This window comes from Pipistrellus kuhlii, unplaced genomic scaffold, assembly GCF_014108245.1.
Source record: "Pipistrellus kuhlii isolate mPipKuh1 unplaced genomic scaffold, mPipKuh1.p scaffold_m20_p_4, whole genome shotgun sequence".
Classification (NCBI taxonomy): domain Eukaryota; kingdom Metazoa; phylum Chordata; class Mammalia; order Chiroptera; family Vespertilionidae; genus Pipistrellus; species Pipistrellus kuhlii.
In genome coordinates this window covers 58,510,214-58,528,008 of record NW_023425540.1, presented here as the reverse complement: position 1 = coordinate 58,528,008, position 17,795 = coordinate 58,510,214, and the positions used below count along the sequence as shown (strand labels likewise).

The 17,795-nt window shown below is 41.0% G+C and overlaps 1 protein-coding gene across 9 annotated transcripts in view; it reads left to right on the top strand.

The window, feature by feature from the left end:
• EPB41L4A (erythrocyte membrane protein band 4.1 like 4A) overlaps nt 1-17,795 on the top strand; it is a 193,320-nt gene that overhangs the window by 105,056 nt on the left and 70,469 nt on the right. For all 9 annotated transcript variants that reach the window (XM_036409732.2, XM_045571841.1, XM_036409731.1 and 6 more), the window contains 5 exons: nt 6,143-6,240; nt 7,387-7,507; nt 10,365-10,452; nt 13,066-13,154; nt 13,777-13,840. In XM_036409732.2, coding sequence (XP_036265625.1) covers nt 6,143-6,240; nt 7,387-7,507; nt 10,365-10,452; nt 13,066-13,154; nt 13,777-13,840 — 460 coding nt within the window. The remainder of the gene's footprint in view (nt 1-6,142; nt 6,241-7,386; nt 7,508-10,364; nt 10,453-13,065; nt 13,155-13,776; nt 13,841-17,795) is intronic.

The following is a 17,795-nucleotide window of genomic DNA, read 5'->3' as shown; positions in this document are numbered from 1 at the left end:
CCTTGCTCTGCTACTCACTAGTTGTGTAATCTTGAGAAGCTTACCTAAACTTTTTACTAGGATAATCTGTACTAGGGGCCCAGTGCACGAATTCATGCATTTTGAAAGAAACTGTGGGCCAGGAGACTGTGGTGGGCACAGGGGTGAGTCTCGGCCCATCTTCCACATCCCTGCCTGGCTCCTCCCACCACAGCCCCTGGTCCCGTCTGCTGGCAGCCCCATTCCCACTGCCGCTGCTCCCATGTGCTGATAGTGCTGGCTCCTGCTGACGGCATGGAGCAATTGGGGCTGGTGCTAGCAGCGGGTGCAAGTGGGGCTGGCACTGTCAGTGGGTGCAAGTGGCAGCTGCTGCCCCAATTGCCCCTCAGGAACAGGGGAAGGTGGAGAAGCTCTCAGGGGCGATCGGGGCTGGTAGCTGCCACTCAGACTCACTCATAATGCCGAGAGATTGGGACTAGTGCTGGGTGCTGGCTGTGGGTATAAGTGGGGTTGGCACTGGCAGTGGGTGTAAACTGCTGCTTTGGTGTCAGTAGCTGGTGTGAGTAAGGCCATTGCTGGCAGTGGATGTGAGAAACGGCTGCTGGCCCCGATCTCCCTAACTCTCCCTGCTCCTGATGGGAGATCAGGGCCAATAACCGCTGCTCACACCTACTGATGGCGCCAAGCAATTGGGCTGGCACTGGGCCACCAGCACTAGGTGTGAGAGGGGCTGGTGCCAGCAGCAGGGGCAAGCACCAGAGGCAGGGAGGACTGGGGACCGCAGGAGCAAAGAATTTTTGGTAACCACCAGAGGCTTGGCCCGATGACAGTGACCAGCGCCTTGCCTTGGTCTGGCACCCCTGCTCACCTGCAACACCATCCTGCCAGGGCCAACAGCCACCATGTTCTGTGCATGCTCCCTGGTGTTCAGCATATGTCAAAGTAACCAGTTGTTCTGTTGTTCCACCATTCTGTTGATTTGCATATTAGCCTTTTATTATATAGGATTCTCATCTGTAAAATGGAATTAAACTATTTATTCAAAAAGATGTTGGAGGAATAGATGACAATACATGCAAAGTGCTTATAATGCAAAAATGTAAGTAGATGGTACAGTTAGCTTAAATGGAAACAATAATAATTATTTTACATTTTCAAATTATTGATTATAAAATTAGGGAGGAAAAGACCAATTGGAGCCCTGAGACAGGTCCTTCAGGTTAAAATCAATCCACTAAAGAGAACTTCCTGGGTGTAGTTGTTCATTTAACTATAAATTATTCTACTATTGCCTCTAGCCTGCATTTCTTGAATTCATATGAAAAGACAGAATTCACTCACTCATCTACCCTTCATTCACTAACTACATGGAGCATCGTGTTCCAGTGCACTGAGTACCAAGGAGATTCAGTAGGGACCAAAGAAAGATAGGGTTTCAGTCCGAGGAGAGACGATAGACAGACTGCATTGCTTTGCTGATAATGCTATCTGTGATGCCAATGAAATTTGCCTGAACTTTTAAGGATCTAACAACTATTTCTACAAAAAGAAAATAATGTTAGTTCCAAATGACTGGTTCATAATTAACACTTTTTAGCTTTTGAAAATGAGTCTCTGTTTTATAATATTTTATAGTATTTTCTGGTGATTGACATTAAGCTTGCTAATTATTATTACTACTTTAGTGGTTCATATTCTTCACGTTGTGGTGATTAGCTTGTTTCAGCTTCTTTGGTAGCTGAGGGACCTTCAGTTACATGTCCACTTCCAGAGTCCCTGTCTCCTCGTGAAGATAGTGTCCTTAGTTCATTAGATTTGAAGGGCGGATTGATTTCCAGAATGGATACAAAAGAAATTTGTGAACTTTAGTGGATTATACAAATGCAAGGTGATACTATTGCTGCTTTTCCAGTATTTTTACCATCAGTTTTAAACCTCCGAGGCTAAAGTGTTATTCCAGAACTTCTTTGTCCCTTACTCTTGAGAATTAGTGGTTGCTTCCTCTACTATTTTTCTTCTTAAGCTATACATCCTATTTCCTCCACAGTGTTTAATATTATGCTATTATTGAACCATTTCCCTCTGTCCCTTGCATTTAAGTTAATCCAAAGTGATTCAGTTGCTGTCCTGGGCTGTGTTCCCTCTCTGTGGTGCAGAATCCAATCCCGCTTCTGTGTGGATAGGATTCTCCTTCAAGGTCACGTTTAGCTGGCACCCAAAAATCAGACTTCTGCTTGTCCCCACCCACGCCTTTCAGATTCCTCACCAGGGCCTCAGGTCAGGTGCTCCTTGGGCTGTTTGGTGTGAGCATTCCTGGCTGTCTTTCAGGAGAACCTTCTGTCTGGGCTCCTGAAAGAACAGGGTCTCTCTGCCCTTTCTCTGAGCAAACCTTCTTTGCCCATTCTTCCCGCCTCTGATACGTGCTAAATTGTTCACGGTTCGAACATCGTTGGTGTCAATTCAGCTGTCTTTATTGAACAGCAGATCCACAGGCAACTGTGAGGCCAGTGTTTCAGCCCTTCTCTTGTGCTGAACTGCTTGTAGGGTTGCAGTAAGGGAAGGTGGAGCACTTCTTCCCCAGAGCCCACGTCTAGCTTGGGAGATAGTGCATGCGTACCAGTGTGGTAATTTAACAAAAAGATGGCCAGTGGTTGCTTTATGTTGCTCTGCTTTGCATCTGAATGTGTTCTGGAAAGCTTCCTTATTAAGTGGATCATTTTTAGTCAGCATCTTTTTCCCCCCAATAGGGGTAAAATACAACTAGAGTCACAATATACTTTATTGTTCAAACCCTGACACTGCAGAATGACTAGGAGATTAATACTTAGGAATGTATAATAGGCAAAACTAGAACTGTCCTAGGTAAACTAGAATGTAGATTCACCCTAAAACTGGAAATAAAAAATGACTCAAGTATCCATTCATAGCCTTAATCAGAATGATTAAGAGCCCTGACTGGGTAGCTCAGTGGACTAGAACTTCATTTCTATATGCCAAGGTCGTGGGTTTGATCCTGGTCAGGGAACATACAAAAATCCACCAGTGAATGCATAAATAAGTAGAACAAGTTGATGTTTCTCTCTTTCTCCCTTCCTCCTTTCCTCTAACATCAATTAAAAAAAAGAAAAAGAAAAGAAAGAATGACAGATGAAAAGGCCCAGCTACTCTAAATCTGCAATTTAAGTAAAATATTTGGTGTACTCTAAGTCCATAAAATGGACAAAATGATTTGTATACAGTTAATTACAAATAAGACCACTACATAGTGTGTGTTTGGCATATAAAAATAGAATTTACTGTGTCGTAAATTTGTCTTATATAAAACTAACATAATGCTTGCTATCATAAAGATTAATCAAGTTTCTAATTAAAAATAATTCACTTGTCTTCCTTGATTTTATTGGATTTTTTAATGCAACAACTTAAAGATTTCTAGTGTCTTTGAAAGGCATGTTATCTAGAGAAGTTTGAACAGATGTCCTTTTTTTCTTTTTCTTCATGAATTTCTCAGAGGCAGCAAAGAATGTTCAGTGTGTTTTTTTCCTATTTCCATGCATCCATCTGTTCATTCATCTAGCCATCCATCAAGACAGCAGTTCTTTATTGAGTAGCTACTGTGTGCTGAGCCCTCCAGAGTGGGAGTAGAATTAACAATGGGTTATGGTTCCTGTCCTTTGTATCTGTTTGTCTTTCTCTGTTTCAGCTGTGCCTTTGTTGTTCACCTCCCTCTGTTTCTCTTTTCCTTTCTCTTTGAAGCAAACTCTTATGGGAGCAGATCTCTCAGTTTCTGTATTTGGCAAAGGATTTGACTATTCAGTCAGATGTTATAAATGTCTTAATACAGCAAGACAAATATTCATCTGTGACCCATTTTCTAAAAAAAAAAAAAAAAAAACACTTCAGGAAAATAAATTCCAAGGTAACAATAGAGAAAGAGAGTGTAGCTAAATGCAAGCTTCTAGCAAGCAGTAGTAATGCTAGTGAAATGTTTCTTTAGTGATAAGCTTTTGCATTTAGTTTCTGCTAATATCACTTTACTCCTCTTCAAGAGGAGCCCAGTTGACTACAACAAAGTGGATTTGGTGGCCAAGCATTCAGGGAGTGGAAAGTAACTAAGGGGAGCTGGGAAATGTGAATGACAGGGAGTGGTGGTGACGGGAAGTCAGCGGTCAATGACAAGAGATTTGGCTCAGGAAGTAAGCAGAGGTCTTAACAAGCTATCTTGAGGATCTTCATCTTAATCCTGAAGAATTTAGGGTTGTTTTTGTTTGTTTTTTTAAACAAGGGAGAGACCTGATCCTATTTACCTCACGGGAAGGTGGTTTGGAAGGGAGTAGTGTGAATGATGGCAGGACATGAAGGTTTTAGAAATCCAGTGGGTAATGACTTGGAGTAGGAGATGGAGAGAAGTACTGTATTTTTCGGACCATAAGACGCTCCGGACCATAAGACGCACCAGTTTTTAGAGAAGGGAAATGAAGAAAAAAAGATTCTGAAACAAATAGTGTCCTAAAATATTTTATGTGCATTAAAACCCAACATCACAGTCATAAACACATGTAATCAACCCTGTAAAGTAAACAGCAGCATTTAGAACCATTTTAGAGCCGGGCAAGCACACAGAGACCACACAGAGCCGGGCAAGTAAAAAAACTTTTTTTAAAAAGTATATGTGTAGGCTATATTTGGACCATAAGACGCAGGGACTTTCCCCCCCCCCCCCCCACTTCTGGGGGGAAAATGCGTCTTATGGTCCAAAAAATACGGTATATAGATTCCCAGAACAGCAGGTTTAGAGATGGAATGTGGGTGCCAGGGCTTACACATTGTTCCTAGGTTTCTCTTACTTGGGTGTCTGGAGAACTGTGGTGCCATTTATTGGCAGTGGAAAAGCACAGGCTGGGAAGCATGTTTTCACTTCAGCCTGTGGGCACAAAGTGGATATCAGTCTTCTAGAAATAATACGAGTAGCGGCTAACATTTGGATATCCTCACTAAGAGCTTTGGTGGTGAGCATTTGGAAAAGAGAAATTTATCACAACTGATTTTTAGAATTTATTCTTTGCTTTTTTTTCTGCCGCTTCCCTATGACATGTTGCAAAGAAAGATAAGTCACAAAGGACAGCCTCATTTTTGTGTGTGTGTGTGTGTGTGTGTGTGTGTCTGTGTGTCTGTGTGTTTCTGTGTGTATATCTGATAGAGAAAGAGACAGGGAGAGAGATGGTGGCTGGGGCTTGTGTTGATGATTCATTGTATTGATTCATAAACCTCTGGCCTTTCTCAACCCACTGGCAGAAAGCCTGAAAGGGTGGGTAGGTGGAGGGTGGGAAGCTAGCCAGAGTTCCCTGGCACCCTCATTAAGAGATATCTAGGGTCAGGTGCCCTGGAATCCAGGTCTGGCTCTGCTCCTTAGCTCTTGTGAGACCTTGGACAAGTTACTTCATCTCTTTGTGTTGTTAGTTTCTTCATCTGCAAAATGGACGTGATAATAGTCCTGATTTGATTTTAAAGTCTTACATACGTTATTGTATGTAAAACACTTGGAATGAGTTCCTATATTTACAGTGTTTAGAAAGGTGGGTGGCACTATTATGATAACAGGTTTTCTTTTGGCAAATGGAAGGAGCAAAACTGCAGATAATGGGCAGGGCCTTAATAAGCAGGAGGATTGATGGAACGACACTATCGTGACCTTTTGTCCTGCATGGATGATTTTACGCCCTGTAGATAACACATCATCAGGGCTGGGTCCTTGCGATTTGTTCCTCCCTTTAGGAGCATGTTATCACAGCAGTGGCCGTGGCGGTAATGACATTGTAACAGTAGCTTACCTAGAACCTCCACATCAGCCGTGTGAGGTATAGCTCCTTCCCTCCCTGAGTTTTCCAGGTGAGGAGGTGGCTGTTAGAGAGGTCAGGCAGCCGCCCGCGGCCACCGCCTGCGGGGCTGGGATGGGATGCAGTCCAGCCAGTCTACGTGGAGCGCCTTCTCTTTTAGTCTCTACCCTGCATTGCCCCCGCAGAGGGTGCTTACAGTCTGTTCACGCAGCAGCCCCCTTCATACAAAAAACCAGGAAGCATTTTATTTTCATTAGTCAGGCTCTGAAGCTGCAGGTCTGGGTAGTGTACGATACCATTAATCTCGTTTTCCACTTCTCTTTCAGATACCAGTTTTTCCTGCAGGTGAAGCAAGATGTCCTTCAGGGCCGGCTGCCCTGCCCGGCCAGCACTGCTGCTCAGCTGGGAGCATATGCCGTGCAGTGTAGGTCCCACCGACGTGCATTTGCTGCAGAGATTTTGAGGACAATGTTTGAATTTTTCTGTTTATATGCTAAAATGTTTCTTATCAAGATGTTCTACTGGGGGGGAAAATGGAATTTAGTCAGAATCAGGTTTTAATAAGATCCCTTCGGAAGCAGTCAACATGAAGCCAGCTGTACATTCCTAGTGGTGGGTCCAGTGCGGGTTTGGTTGCAGGCATAGCATTGATTGTTGAAGAGGAGGGTCTGAAAATCTGTTCTCTCCGTTCCACCTGAGCTCCTTGTCCCCGGAGCGGTTGTGTCTCAGAGACCACGCTGCTTCCTGGCAGCTGTCGTGAAGACCCTACGCGGTCAGGCGCCAGGCCAGTGCAGAGGGTGGCACACGCTGGGCGCTCACTGCACTTCAGCTCATGGCTTCGGTATTTGCTCCCCTGGGGGCATTTCCAGGTCGCATTGTCATTTTTGAGACAGGCTGAGGGGGGGGGGGGGGGCGACGGAACAGCATGTTCCCTGCCTTCGAATGGCCTTTGCAGATTAGACACAGCCTAGAAAAAGTATCCTAGGAATAATGTCACATAGAGGAACTTGGCTGGGTTTGTAAGGCGCATTATTAATGTAAGGAAGAGGATTTTTTTATAAGCATAATATACTAAGCTTTCTGGTTGCATTTTGTTTCTTCGTATAAACTGTAATGGGGTTATGTGCAGCATTGTACTATATTTTCATGACCATTATGTGTGGCAAATACATTTTGAATCACACGCTCTATTTCTTGGTGTCATTGTCTGAGAGGATATATTGGGGTCGTGGCTGTTATTCACTTCTAATATTTCCAATGTCTGTACTCTAAATTGTTTATAACTTTTTTTCATTTAAATGATAAGAATAATTGGAATGAAAATAATTATAGTCTTTCAGAAAGCAAAAACACAGAACATATGTTTTTAGGATAAGGTATTTTTTTTAATACCGTTCAGATATATGCTCATCTGAGTTATTTTTTACTAAAACTATTTACATATATGTGAATTATCAATAAGGCATTTGAAGAACATGTTTAAGCACGACAGCCATATGTGTATTCCTGTATCCTGGAGGAGAATATTTTCCTAAAATGAAAAAAATATATAATTGTTTTCCTTTTTTAGCTGAACTTGGAGATTATGACCCATATAAGCATACTGCAGGATATGTGTCAGAATACCGGTTTGTTCCTGATCAGAAGGAAGAACTTGAAGAAGCCATAGAAAGAATTCATAAAACTCTAATGTAAGAGTCACGTTATTAACTATAATTAACAGGCTGAGCATTAGGTCCTCAGACATTAGTCATCTTTGACCAGCGTCTCCCCCAAGTCCCCCAACCTGATTACCAGCCTGGGAGCCACTGTTCCAGGCTCTGTTTCTATGAGATTGGCTTGTTTGGATTTTTGCATACAAGAGATACCATGCTTATTTTTCTCTGACTTATTTTACTTAGCATAAGGCCCTCAGGGTCCATCCATATACTTGAAAGTAGCAAAGAGAGTAGATCTTAAATGTAGGTCTTACCACAAAAAAGAAATGGTGATAAGATGGAGATGTTAGCTAAGCTATGGTGGCCATCATTTTGAAATATAAAACTGTACCAAATAACTCTGCCAGCATTGCTCAGTGGTTTAGCAACAACCTGTGAACCAGGAGGTCACTGTTCAGTTCCTGGTCAGGGCACAGGCCCGAGTTGAGGGCTTGATCCCCAGTAGGGGCATGCAGGAGGCAGTGATCAATAATTCTCTCATCATTGATGTTTCTGTTTTTCTCCCTCTCCCTTCCTGTTTGAAATCAATAAGAAATACATTTTAAAAAAAAATGCATCAAACACACAGTACACCTTAAACGTACACAATATCAGTTAATTATATCTCAATAAAGCAGGAAAAATAACATTTTATATTACATCAACCACCATTCTTTTTTTTTTTTTTTTAATATATTTTATTGATTTTGTACAGAGAGGGAGGGAGAGAGATACAGAGTTAGAAACATCGATGAGAGAGAGTCATCGATCAGCTGCCTCTTGCACACCCCCTACTGGGAATATGCCCGCAACCAAGGTACATGCCCTTGACCAGAATTGAACCTGGGACCCTTCAGTCCCCAAGCTGACGCTCTATCCATTGAGCCAAACCGGTTTCGGCTCAACCACCATTCTTTGCCATTGGCAGCCTCAATGAATTTCTAGAATGATAAGTTCTTCACTTTTGCCTGGAACATTCTAGTATTCTTTTTCTTTTTCAAGTTTTAAATGCTTATAACACTAAGAAGCTCATAGAAAATTCAAAGAATTTATAAAGTATAAGGACAGTCAAGATATTTTTTTGTTAATGGCCTTTTAGACCTCTCTCTATGAATAATTTCCCATAGAGAAAATGTATTCTGTATAGGTTGGTGTACAATTTTACATAAATGGAGTCATGCTGTATATACTGTATTTCACAGTCTTCTATTTTTTCAGTCACCAGAACCTTGGGAAATTTTTTTTTAAACTGTAAATATAATTTATAACCACAAAAGCTTTCATGTATTCTGGATCTGCTAAGTCATAAGTATGTAAATTCTTCACAGTTATAAGCAAAGTCCTATTCAGTCTATAGCAATGAATCTGAAAATCATGATGACACCAGTGTGGAGCCTCAGAGGGTATTATGTTAACACTACATGAACCTCTGAGAATATACCCGAGTCCCTGGTAGGATTTTCAAGTAATGGCCTGTAGCATTGAAGTCATAATTTAATTATAGTTATTTTGGTTAAATCCTCTATACTGATTAACTTTGCTTTATTGCCTCTTATGTAACATTCCCTCTTGAATTTGCTTGTTTTTAGATGTATTATAGGGAAGGGGGGGAAATGCAGAATTAATCTGGTCAACAAAAAATGTTTGCTTAAAGGATCTTTCTCAGTGAGGAGCAGAGAAGTCAATTGCTGAATTGCAATCAGGGAAACCAGGCTCGCCGCCTGGTATTAGCATGCACCAGAGTGCTCTCCAGCTGATTATGGAGTCCTTCACTTTACGGTTTTGCTGAAGTGGGTGCTCGTAACAACAGTGCCTGTAACAACATTGTGAAGGGCAGGGTGTGTGGCATGTTCTGAGAATACTAATTCTACAAGGCGTTTCAAAGTACAGGTATTTTTCGAAATTATATTGGAGCTTTGAGTGAAGGGCCTTACATATCTTATGCAATGATGTTGACAGTGTGACTGTTATTTCTAAGGGAAGAAAGCTTGATCAAAGTTTGGTAGCTTTGTTGTGTCTGATTTTTCGATGAGTGGTTGCGGTCTTCATAGATTTGAAAAGTATGGTTTATGTCTGGGTTTTCCAGGGTACCATAGCTGCATCAAAAGAATTTCTTAATTTTTAAAAATTTTACAGCTCCTTTTGTTAGCCATAAAAAAATATCTCTCTCTTACACACACACACACACACACACACACACACACACACACACACACCATTTTCACTCATGCATGGAGATTCTTGGCCAATTCTCACCCTCATTAAAAATGAATGCTATTTTCTGTATATTATCACCAATAAAGATTTGGGGAATGATTCTATCCTTTGTATTAAGACAATGATTAGTATTTTTTACAATTTCTAAATACCAAACTGCTGTGCTCAGGAGGTGGTGCTGAGACCCCAGTTGGGTGTTGGGGAGCCCATTCTCTTCTTGCTACCCACCACTGCTCTTACCACTCCTGCTCCTGGTGGAGAGCTGCTGGTGCATGGAGACTTTATACTTTTTGTCAGGGTATTCTTTCTTAATTTGAGTGCTTGTGTTCTTACTAATCTCTTGGGGTTTCAGAAACGGAGAATTTTTCATAGATGCTGGGACTGGCTGTTGGGACTGGCTATAATGAACAAAAATGGACTCAGTAAATGAAATCAACTTGACACAAGTGTCACCTTGTTCCATGGGTGTGCACTTTTGTCATCCAGAAGGCAAGGGGCTTCTTGCAGTACAAAGACTTGGGTTTGCACTAGCACAAAGGGTTACTTCTTTTCCCGGGGAACTTGGCGAACATGGTTTCATTCCCTGTGTTGTGGCTGTCATAGAGTAAGCTCTTTGTTTTTGTGCTGGGTTCAGGGGTCAGGCTCCTTCTGAAGCAGAGCTGAATTACTTGAGGACTGCAAAGTCCCTGGAGATGTACGGCGTTGACCTCCATCCCGTCTATGTGAGTAACATTTAATTAACACAAAATATTTAAATCTGATGACATTTTTCTTAAAGTGCCACTGAAACTCCCAAAGGAAAGCTTCAATCCTGTTGTGTAGAAAGCAGATGATGCTTTTTCATCTGTGTTTTTCAAACACAGATGATCTCTTGTGTGGATTAAATCCTAATGAGTTTTGCATAGAAGTCTGTGATTATATTTCCATGTGTAGAAAACAATTAACTGGGCTTGAAAACACAATCTGGAAAACAGTTCCAAGGGGCTTAGCTAAACGTCAAAACAATTTAAAATTGGTCTGTAGTTGATTGTATTAGGCAGAAAACAGGAGGGTTTTCCAAAAAATAGGTTTAACGGCTGAAAAACCTTAATAAAAGTACTTAAAGTAGGCATTAGACAACAGTACAGCTACAACTATTTGTGGTTCTTTTTGCATCTGTGGGTTCTGTCAATATTATAGTTACTGCCTATTGTAGTTTTTTAAAGATGTATTTTTATTGATTTCAGAGAAGAAGGAAGAGGGAGAGAGAGAGAAAGAAACATCAGTGATGAGAGAGAATTATTGCTTGGTTGCCTCTTGCATATCCCCCACTGGGTATTGAGCTCACAACCCGGGCATGTGCCCTGATCAGGAATCAAACAGTGATCTAGTTCATAGGTTGATGCTCTACCACTGAGCCACGCTGGTCAGGCATCTATTATAGTTTTTGCCACTGGATTATTAGAAATACATTTGCAGATTTTCTTTAGTAACTGATGAAAACTTGTTGAATATAGCCACTGAGCAATTATACTGAATCTGTGGTGAATGTTCTGGATCTGATCTTAACCTTTGAACCACTTCTCTAAGGTTATCAATTGGTTATTCTAGGCCAGTGAGATTGAAATGTGATTGCCTTTCATTTTATGAGTTTAGTTAGAAGTAGTCAAATTTGATTATTTGAGAAAATGAGCCATGTACCTTTATAGGAAATGAATTGCTAAAGATTGTAAAAGGCAGATCCAATTTGTCAGTTGGATTAGGGAACTCAATTTAAAAAATATATATATATATATTTTATTGATTTTGTACAGAGAGGAAGGGAGAGAGGTAGAGAGTTAGAAACATCAATGAGAGAGAGTCATCGATCAGCTGCCTCTTGCACATCCCCCACTGGGGATATGTCCGCAACCAAGGTACATGCCCTTGACCGGAATCAAACCCGGGACCTTTCAGTCCCCAAGCCGACGCTCTATCCATTGAGCCAAACCGGTTTCGGCAGGGAACTCAATTTTTAAGGAACCCTGATAAAATTTACTGTGATGTAATAACTTAGTCATGCATTTATTTTGTAATGTGTCTTTTGATTTTCAGAGTTTGTAAAGAGTTAGATGTGTCCCTGAGTATATATACCATTACTATGGTAATAAAGGTTACATATGGGGGGGAAGTAGTAGTTCCCTGATATATTAAATTTCAATCTCATTAGATAATTAAATGCTCTATACAATTGTCCTTCATGAACGCTTCTAAAATTTATTGGGCTGATTATCTTTTCCCCTTCCAGCTACACTAATCTTGTTAGGTTTTCAGTTTTAAAAATGTATTTCATAGGAAAGGTATAAAAAGAGAGTCTTTTGCAAAATACTTATGTGTTTTTGTAATGCTTATCCTAAGTCACAATGTTTGTGGGCAGTAGGAATTTATGGTCAATAAGGTGGATTCTTTAGACTCTTCCATACATTCCTTTAAGATGGAATTTTTAAAACTGAAAGTGGGCAACAGTTGGTATTCTTTCAAAACTTATTAGTTGACTAATGTTCCTTGGACTATGACTTTGCAATCTGTTATTTGACCTCAGAGTAGAAATAAGATGAACATAAACAGACAGTTCTGTGTATGTTTTTGGCACCCACTCTGCAACTTTTTCATTTCAGAATCCCATTTTCTTCATTGAAATTTGTCATCGCCTGGAAATTAAGGGTCTTTAGTCTTTATAGAAGAGACTGTATTTTAAAATTTTGAGCAGTCTTAAAGTCACAGGTGTTGGTGGGAAGGAGCGTGATAGTGACCTCAAAATCCAGCAGTATGCCTGCAGGTCGCTCCCTGAACTTTCTGGAGAGGGTGGTGGGGAACAAGGTCTCATGACTGTTCACATCAGAAAGTAAATCAGTGAACCCCAGGTAAGGGACCATTGGTAGAAGCCAGTGGTTCTTAGTCCTTGGCTGCACAGGAGGATCTCCTGGAGCATTTTTGTGTTTTTGATACCTGGGCCCCTTCATTGCAGATTCTGATTTAACTGGTTTAGGTAATAACCCAGACATCAGCATTTCAAGCTGCATGGGTGATTCTAGTTAGTGTTCAGGGTTAAACAATGGGGTGCGTCAATCAGAAGTCTGATTAGTAGTCCAGGTTCTTTTAATGAACTGAGGTTGCAAGTCTGAATGCACTAGAAAAAATGTCTTTAAAACTTTGAAAACAATGAGCAGCAAGTTAGCTCCATCATAGCTTAGCTAGCTTTCTAAGCTGATGACTTTCAAAAACTGACAAATTATGTTTGAATGGCCAATTACAGTTTGATAGTGTGCGTTTAAATGAATACATGTATAGTTATAGGCATATGTTTGTTTTTGCAGGGAGAAAACAAATCTGAGTATTTCTTAGGATTAACTCCAGTTGGTGTTGTTGTTTACAAGAATAAAAAGCAAGTGGGGAAGTATTTCTGGTAAGTATCAACTATTTGGGAGTTGGTATTCAAGTTATACACTGTATGTTTTGGGTTTACGGAACTTGGGTGACAATGAAAGGGTTGGGAAAAGAAAACAGGTACATTTCTAGTAGTTGACAAAAATGAGTGAAATTGGCTATAAAGCTCCTCCCAGTGCATATCAGTATAATATTTTTTTCTGTAAATTTCAGAGAAATTTTCTCTGTGATTCTAGACTCTTGTCTGTGGGAGCTGTGTGTAATAGGATTTCCTATGAGTTCCAGTGTGCATTGCTGGGCTGGGTTCCCAGGATTACTCTGAGTTCTAACTAGGTGGGAAGGTGTGATAGGGACCAAGGATTCTCTGGCTCTGGGAAGGGAAAGGAAATTGACTGGGTCTGGGAAGGCAGCACTATTGGGGCTGGGGAATCCAAGCTTGCGTGCATGTACCGGAGAAGCAGAGAATGAGAATGGAGTTTGGTTTAGGGAGGTGTATAGAGCGGAAGAGAACTCTACAATGATCGTAGTAGTATATGAGGGAAACAGTATGAACCAATCTTTTCCCCACTGAACTTCTGAAAGGTTAATTCTGCAAAATAGCACCACCACCACCGTCTTTTTCTTTTTCTTTTTCTTTTCAGGCCTCGAATTACAAAGGTTCACTTCAAGGAGACGCAATTTGAACTCCGAGTACTGGGAAAAGATGTAAGTTTGTGTTTGGCACCTAGCTTAGCTGAGAAGGTGGATTTCGTCTCCTCATTGATAACTGCAAAGACATTGTGAAGTACGACTGCTGTGTTTTCTTCAGCAGCAAACACATGGAACTTAGTTACTGGACTTAAGTGCACAGCTGCTCGAGGAGGGGCAGGGTAGAAGCGAATGAGTTGGTAAAGGAGAAATGTCACTGTAGTTTTAGCAAAGGGAAACGAACCTTTCTAGAGCAGGAAAGAGAGTAGCAGGCGATTGTCTTTATTAGTGTAATTTGCACTTCGGTGCTGTCTGCGAAGGATTCATGTAATCAGAAGGGTGCAGCCTGAATACAGGCTAAAAAGTGTCCTAATTTTGTCCAAGAGTAAATTAAACCATCTGTAGGGAGTCACACTTAGTTGGGTGTGGCAGATAAATCAGATGGGAAATTCTGGATGCGTTCAAAGGAGAATGTAAGGCGAGGGTGCAAAAGTGCTGGTCCTCCCCCTGCAGCATGGCTGTGTCCTAAGGATTGTGTAGGTAAGGGGCACAGTATCTGTCAGAACCTGGGGGTGCCTTCATTTTTGGACAGGTAGCTTTTAGAAAACTGGGCAAAAGAAGGCAAGGATATTAAAACTTGCTTTTAATCCACCTGTGAAAATAATGCTCCCTGAAGTGCTAGTACTGCTATGGGATAAATGAGTGAGAATAGAACCCACCCTTCTCTCTCTTCAATACTAACTTTATGCAGAGCCAACTTCAAAGTGAATGGCATGGAATTGTTGAGATATTTGTTGTAAAAAAGGAGGTTAATAAAATCTGTGCTTATGCATTTGCAACTTGAGACACAGGAAAAGTGTGGCTGTAAATACAGCTAGAACGTGATACCTCACAGGTAGCAGGTGCTCAGTAAATATCCATTGAATAATCAATGAGCTGATCTACTGAGATTAAGTGCCACCAGATTAAAAAACCTGATATTACTAATCAGTTCCTTTCTTAGAAAAATATTGTACATTGATCCTTCCTTTCACTGTGTGACATGCTGCCATTATTGATGAAATTAAAATTGGATTTTGAAATGAATTTCAACTTGTAATGAGGGGTAAATTCCAGATTTTTAAAGAAATAATAGTCCAGCCCTAGCCAGTTTGGCTCAGTGGATAAAGCATTGGCCAACAATTGGAAGGTCCCAGGTTCGATTCTGGCCAAGGCCACATATCTCAGTTGCAGGCTTCCAGCCCAGTCAGGGCATGTGTGGGAGGCAACCAGTCTATGAGTTTCTCTCACATCGATGTTTCTCTCTCTGTCTCTCCCTCCCCCTTCTTCTCTCTCTAAAAATCAATGGGAAAATATCATTGGGTCAGGAAAAGGAAGGGAGGGAGGAAGTGAGATGGAGGGAGGCGAAAGAAAAATCCAAAAACTTCAGAGTAGTTCTTTTAACAGTCTAGTTTGAAGGAAATCCAGTTTTCAACTCCCGATTAGACATATCAATCTTAAATGTGCTAATATATAAGATTGAATTGAAATCATCCAAAAAATAGAATAAGTAATTAATTTAGATAGTAGAGTTATCTACTTTTCTATCTTGCCACTGGTTTCACTTGACAATGCAAGGTGTACCATCTGTTCAATGCATTGAAAATAATGTTTCAAGTTTTTAATAGGAAAGTGATGATAAAATGATGACTTTACATGGAAGCATTACTATTATTCAAAGTCATTTTTTCTTTATATCTAAGTTATTTTTGTGAGTGAGGTCATTTGGTGAAATACTTTTATGCTATTACTACTGGCCCAGTGCATGGGTTTGTGCACATTGAAAAGGAAATTAATTAGAATAAATATTTTAATATCACTAATTGCCCTTTCTCTATAATAGAAGTGTCAGAGATGAAAGAAAAGTAGTAAAATGTATATGAAAATAATAAATAAATTGATTAATAAACAATAATAACATGCTATAACAACAACAAAGACATGATATAAAAACATTGATAAAAACAATGACTGATAAATTGATTAAACTTATTCTAATATCTCCCTGTATACGACATTAAGAGTAAAAGCACTTTCAGCGTGCTTGACTAATTTCCCTTGTGATGAAGTATTTACAACTTTAATAACATACACTTTTTGAAACTGAGAAAAAGAAAAAGCGATCTATAACTGATCATGTCCCAAAATGGATTTAGGTAGGAATATTCCTACTCTGTTTAGAGTTCATCCTTGTGATTTATTAATATTCATCACAAATGCTGGCATCACGGGAAACTGTCTTTGAATTAATTTAAATGGAGGCCAGTGTCAGATGGGGACAAATCAATTCTTGGAATCAGACCAACCTCTCCTTCCACAGATTCTGTTAATACTGCAGAGCTTTATATGTATCACACATGTGCAAGTCAACATTTACTTTTAAATTGCCAGTGTGTGTCATATGTACAGGCCGGTCAGTCAGACAGATGGACATACGGTTAATCACTTAGCCTTTTATATATATATAGACTAGAGGCTCAGTGCATGAAATTCATGCATGGGGGCTGAGGGGTCCCTCAGCCTAGCCTGTACCCTCTCCAATCTGGGACCCCTTGGGGGATGTCTGACTGCCTAAACTGGCAGTCAGACATCCCTTTCACAATCTGGACTACTGGCTCCTAACTGCACACCTGCCTGCCTACCTGATCGCCCTTAATTGCCTCTGCCTTGGCTCCTGGCCTAAGCCACAGTCTGGCCTCCCTCTGTGGGAGGTGACCTGGCGGATCAAGTGAAGGCACCACTCCCATTACTCTGCTGCTGCTGCCACTGCCAACCTGAGCCTGGGCCCTTTGCAGCCTCTGCAGCTTTGTCTGGAAGGTCATCCAGAAGACTCTGCCCTAATTAGCATATTACCCTTTTATTGTATAGATAGATTACAGAGCCTTAAAATTCTTCTACTGCCATGGGATAACTAGCTGGTAAAGTCACAGTTAACTTAAACATTCCACTTCTTAGATTTCTTCATAATTAGCAGAGGATAACAACAAAGTTGATATGTTATTTTTCTACTGGCTGTCTCCATGGAATGGCCTGTGGGTGTTTTTTTTTTTTTAATATTTTTATTAATTTTTAGAGAGAGGAAGGGAAAGTTATACAGAGAGAGAATCATCAATGAGTGAGGAACATCATGGATTGGCTGCTTCCTGCACACCCCCTACTGGGGATTGAGCCCGCACCCTGGGCATGTGCCCTAACCAGAAATCGAACCCATGACCTCCTGGTTTCTAGGTTGATGCCCCACTGCTGAGCCACACTAGCTGGACTGACCTGGTTTTTTACATACTCAGTGCCTGTCCCTTCTACAGCTTCGAGAAGAAACGGGTGTGGCCTGAGACCCTGCTGCACGCTCCTGGGTTGTGAAGCCTGGTGTCAGTGATCTTTAGGACGGTGGCAAAGCAGGTCGCATAACTCAGGCCCGAATCAAAGGAAACTGAAAAAACTTAAACAGCACAGTAATTTAACCCAAGCAGTTCGTTTCCTGAGCATTCTTGCTTTGTGGAGCCTTCTTTCTCCACCAGGGCTCCTCTCCCTGTGAGGCAGTGATTTGCATAATGGTAGAATTAAGTTGATTATTATGGAGGCCTCGCTGTAATCATGGATTAAATAGAAAAGCCCCCTGAAACCCATCACCTGAAACAGTAATCATAGTCAGCTTGAAAAATGGCTGAAATGCTTATTCTGCTGGTTTTCTGGTTGGCTGGTTCCGCCAGAGACTAAACTCAGCATGTTCAGTTCTGTTAGGGCCAAATTCATAGATCCAGTTCCCAAAAGGCAGCAATGCCCTTCGGATAGAAGATGTTCCTCCTAGTGTCACCCTGTGCCCGTGACAGTCTCGTTCCACTTTTGTTGTTGTTGTTGGTCCTTACTCTCACCGAGGATATTTTCTCCATTGATTTTCAGAGAGAGTGGAAGGGAGGGGGAGAGACAGAGAAAG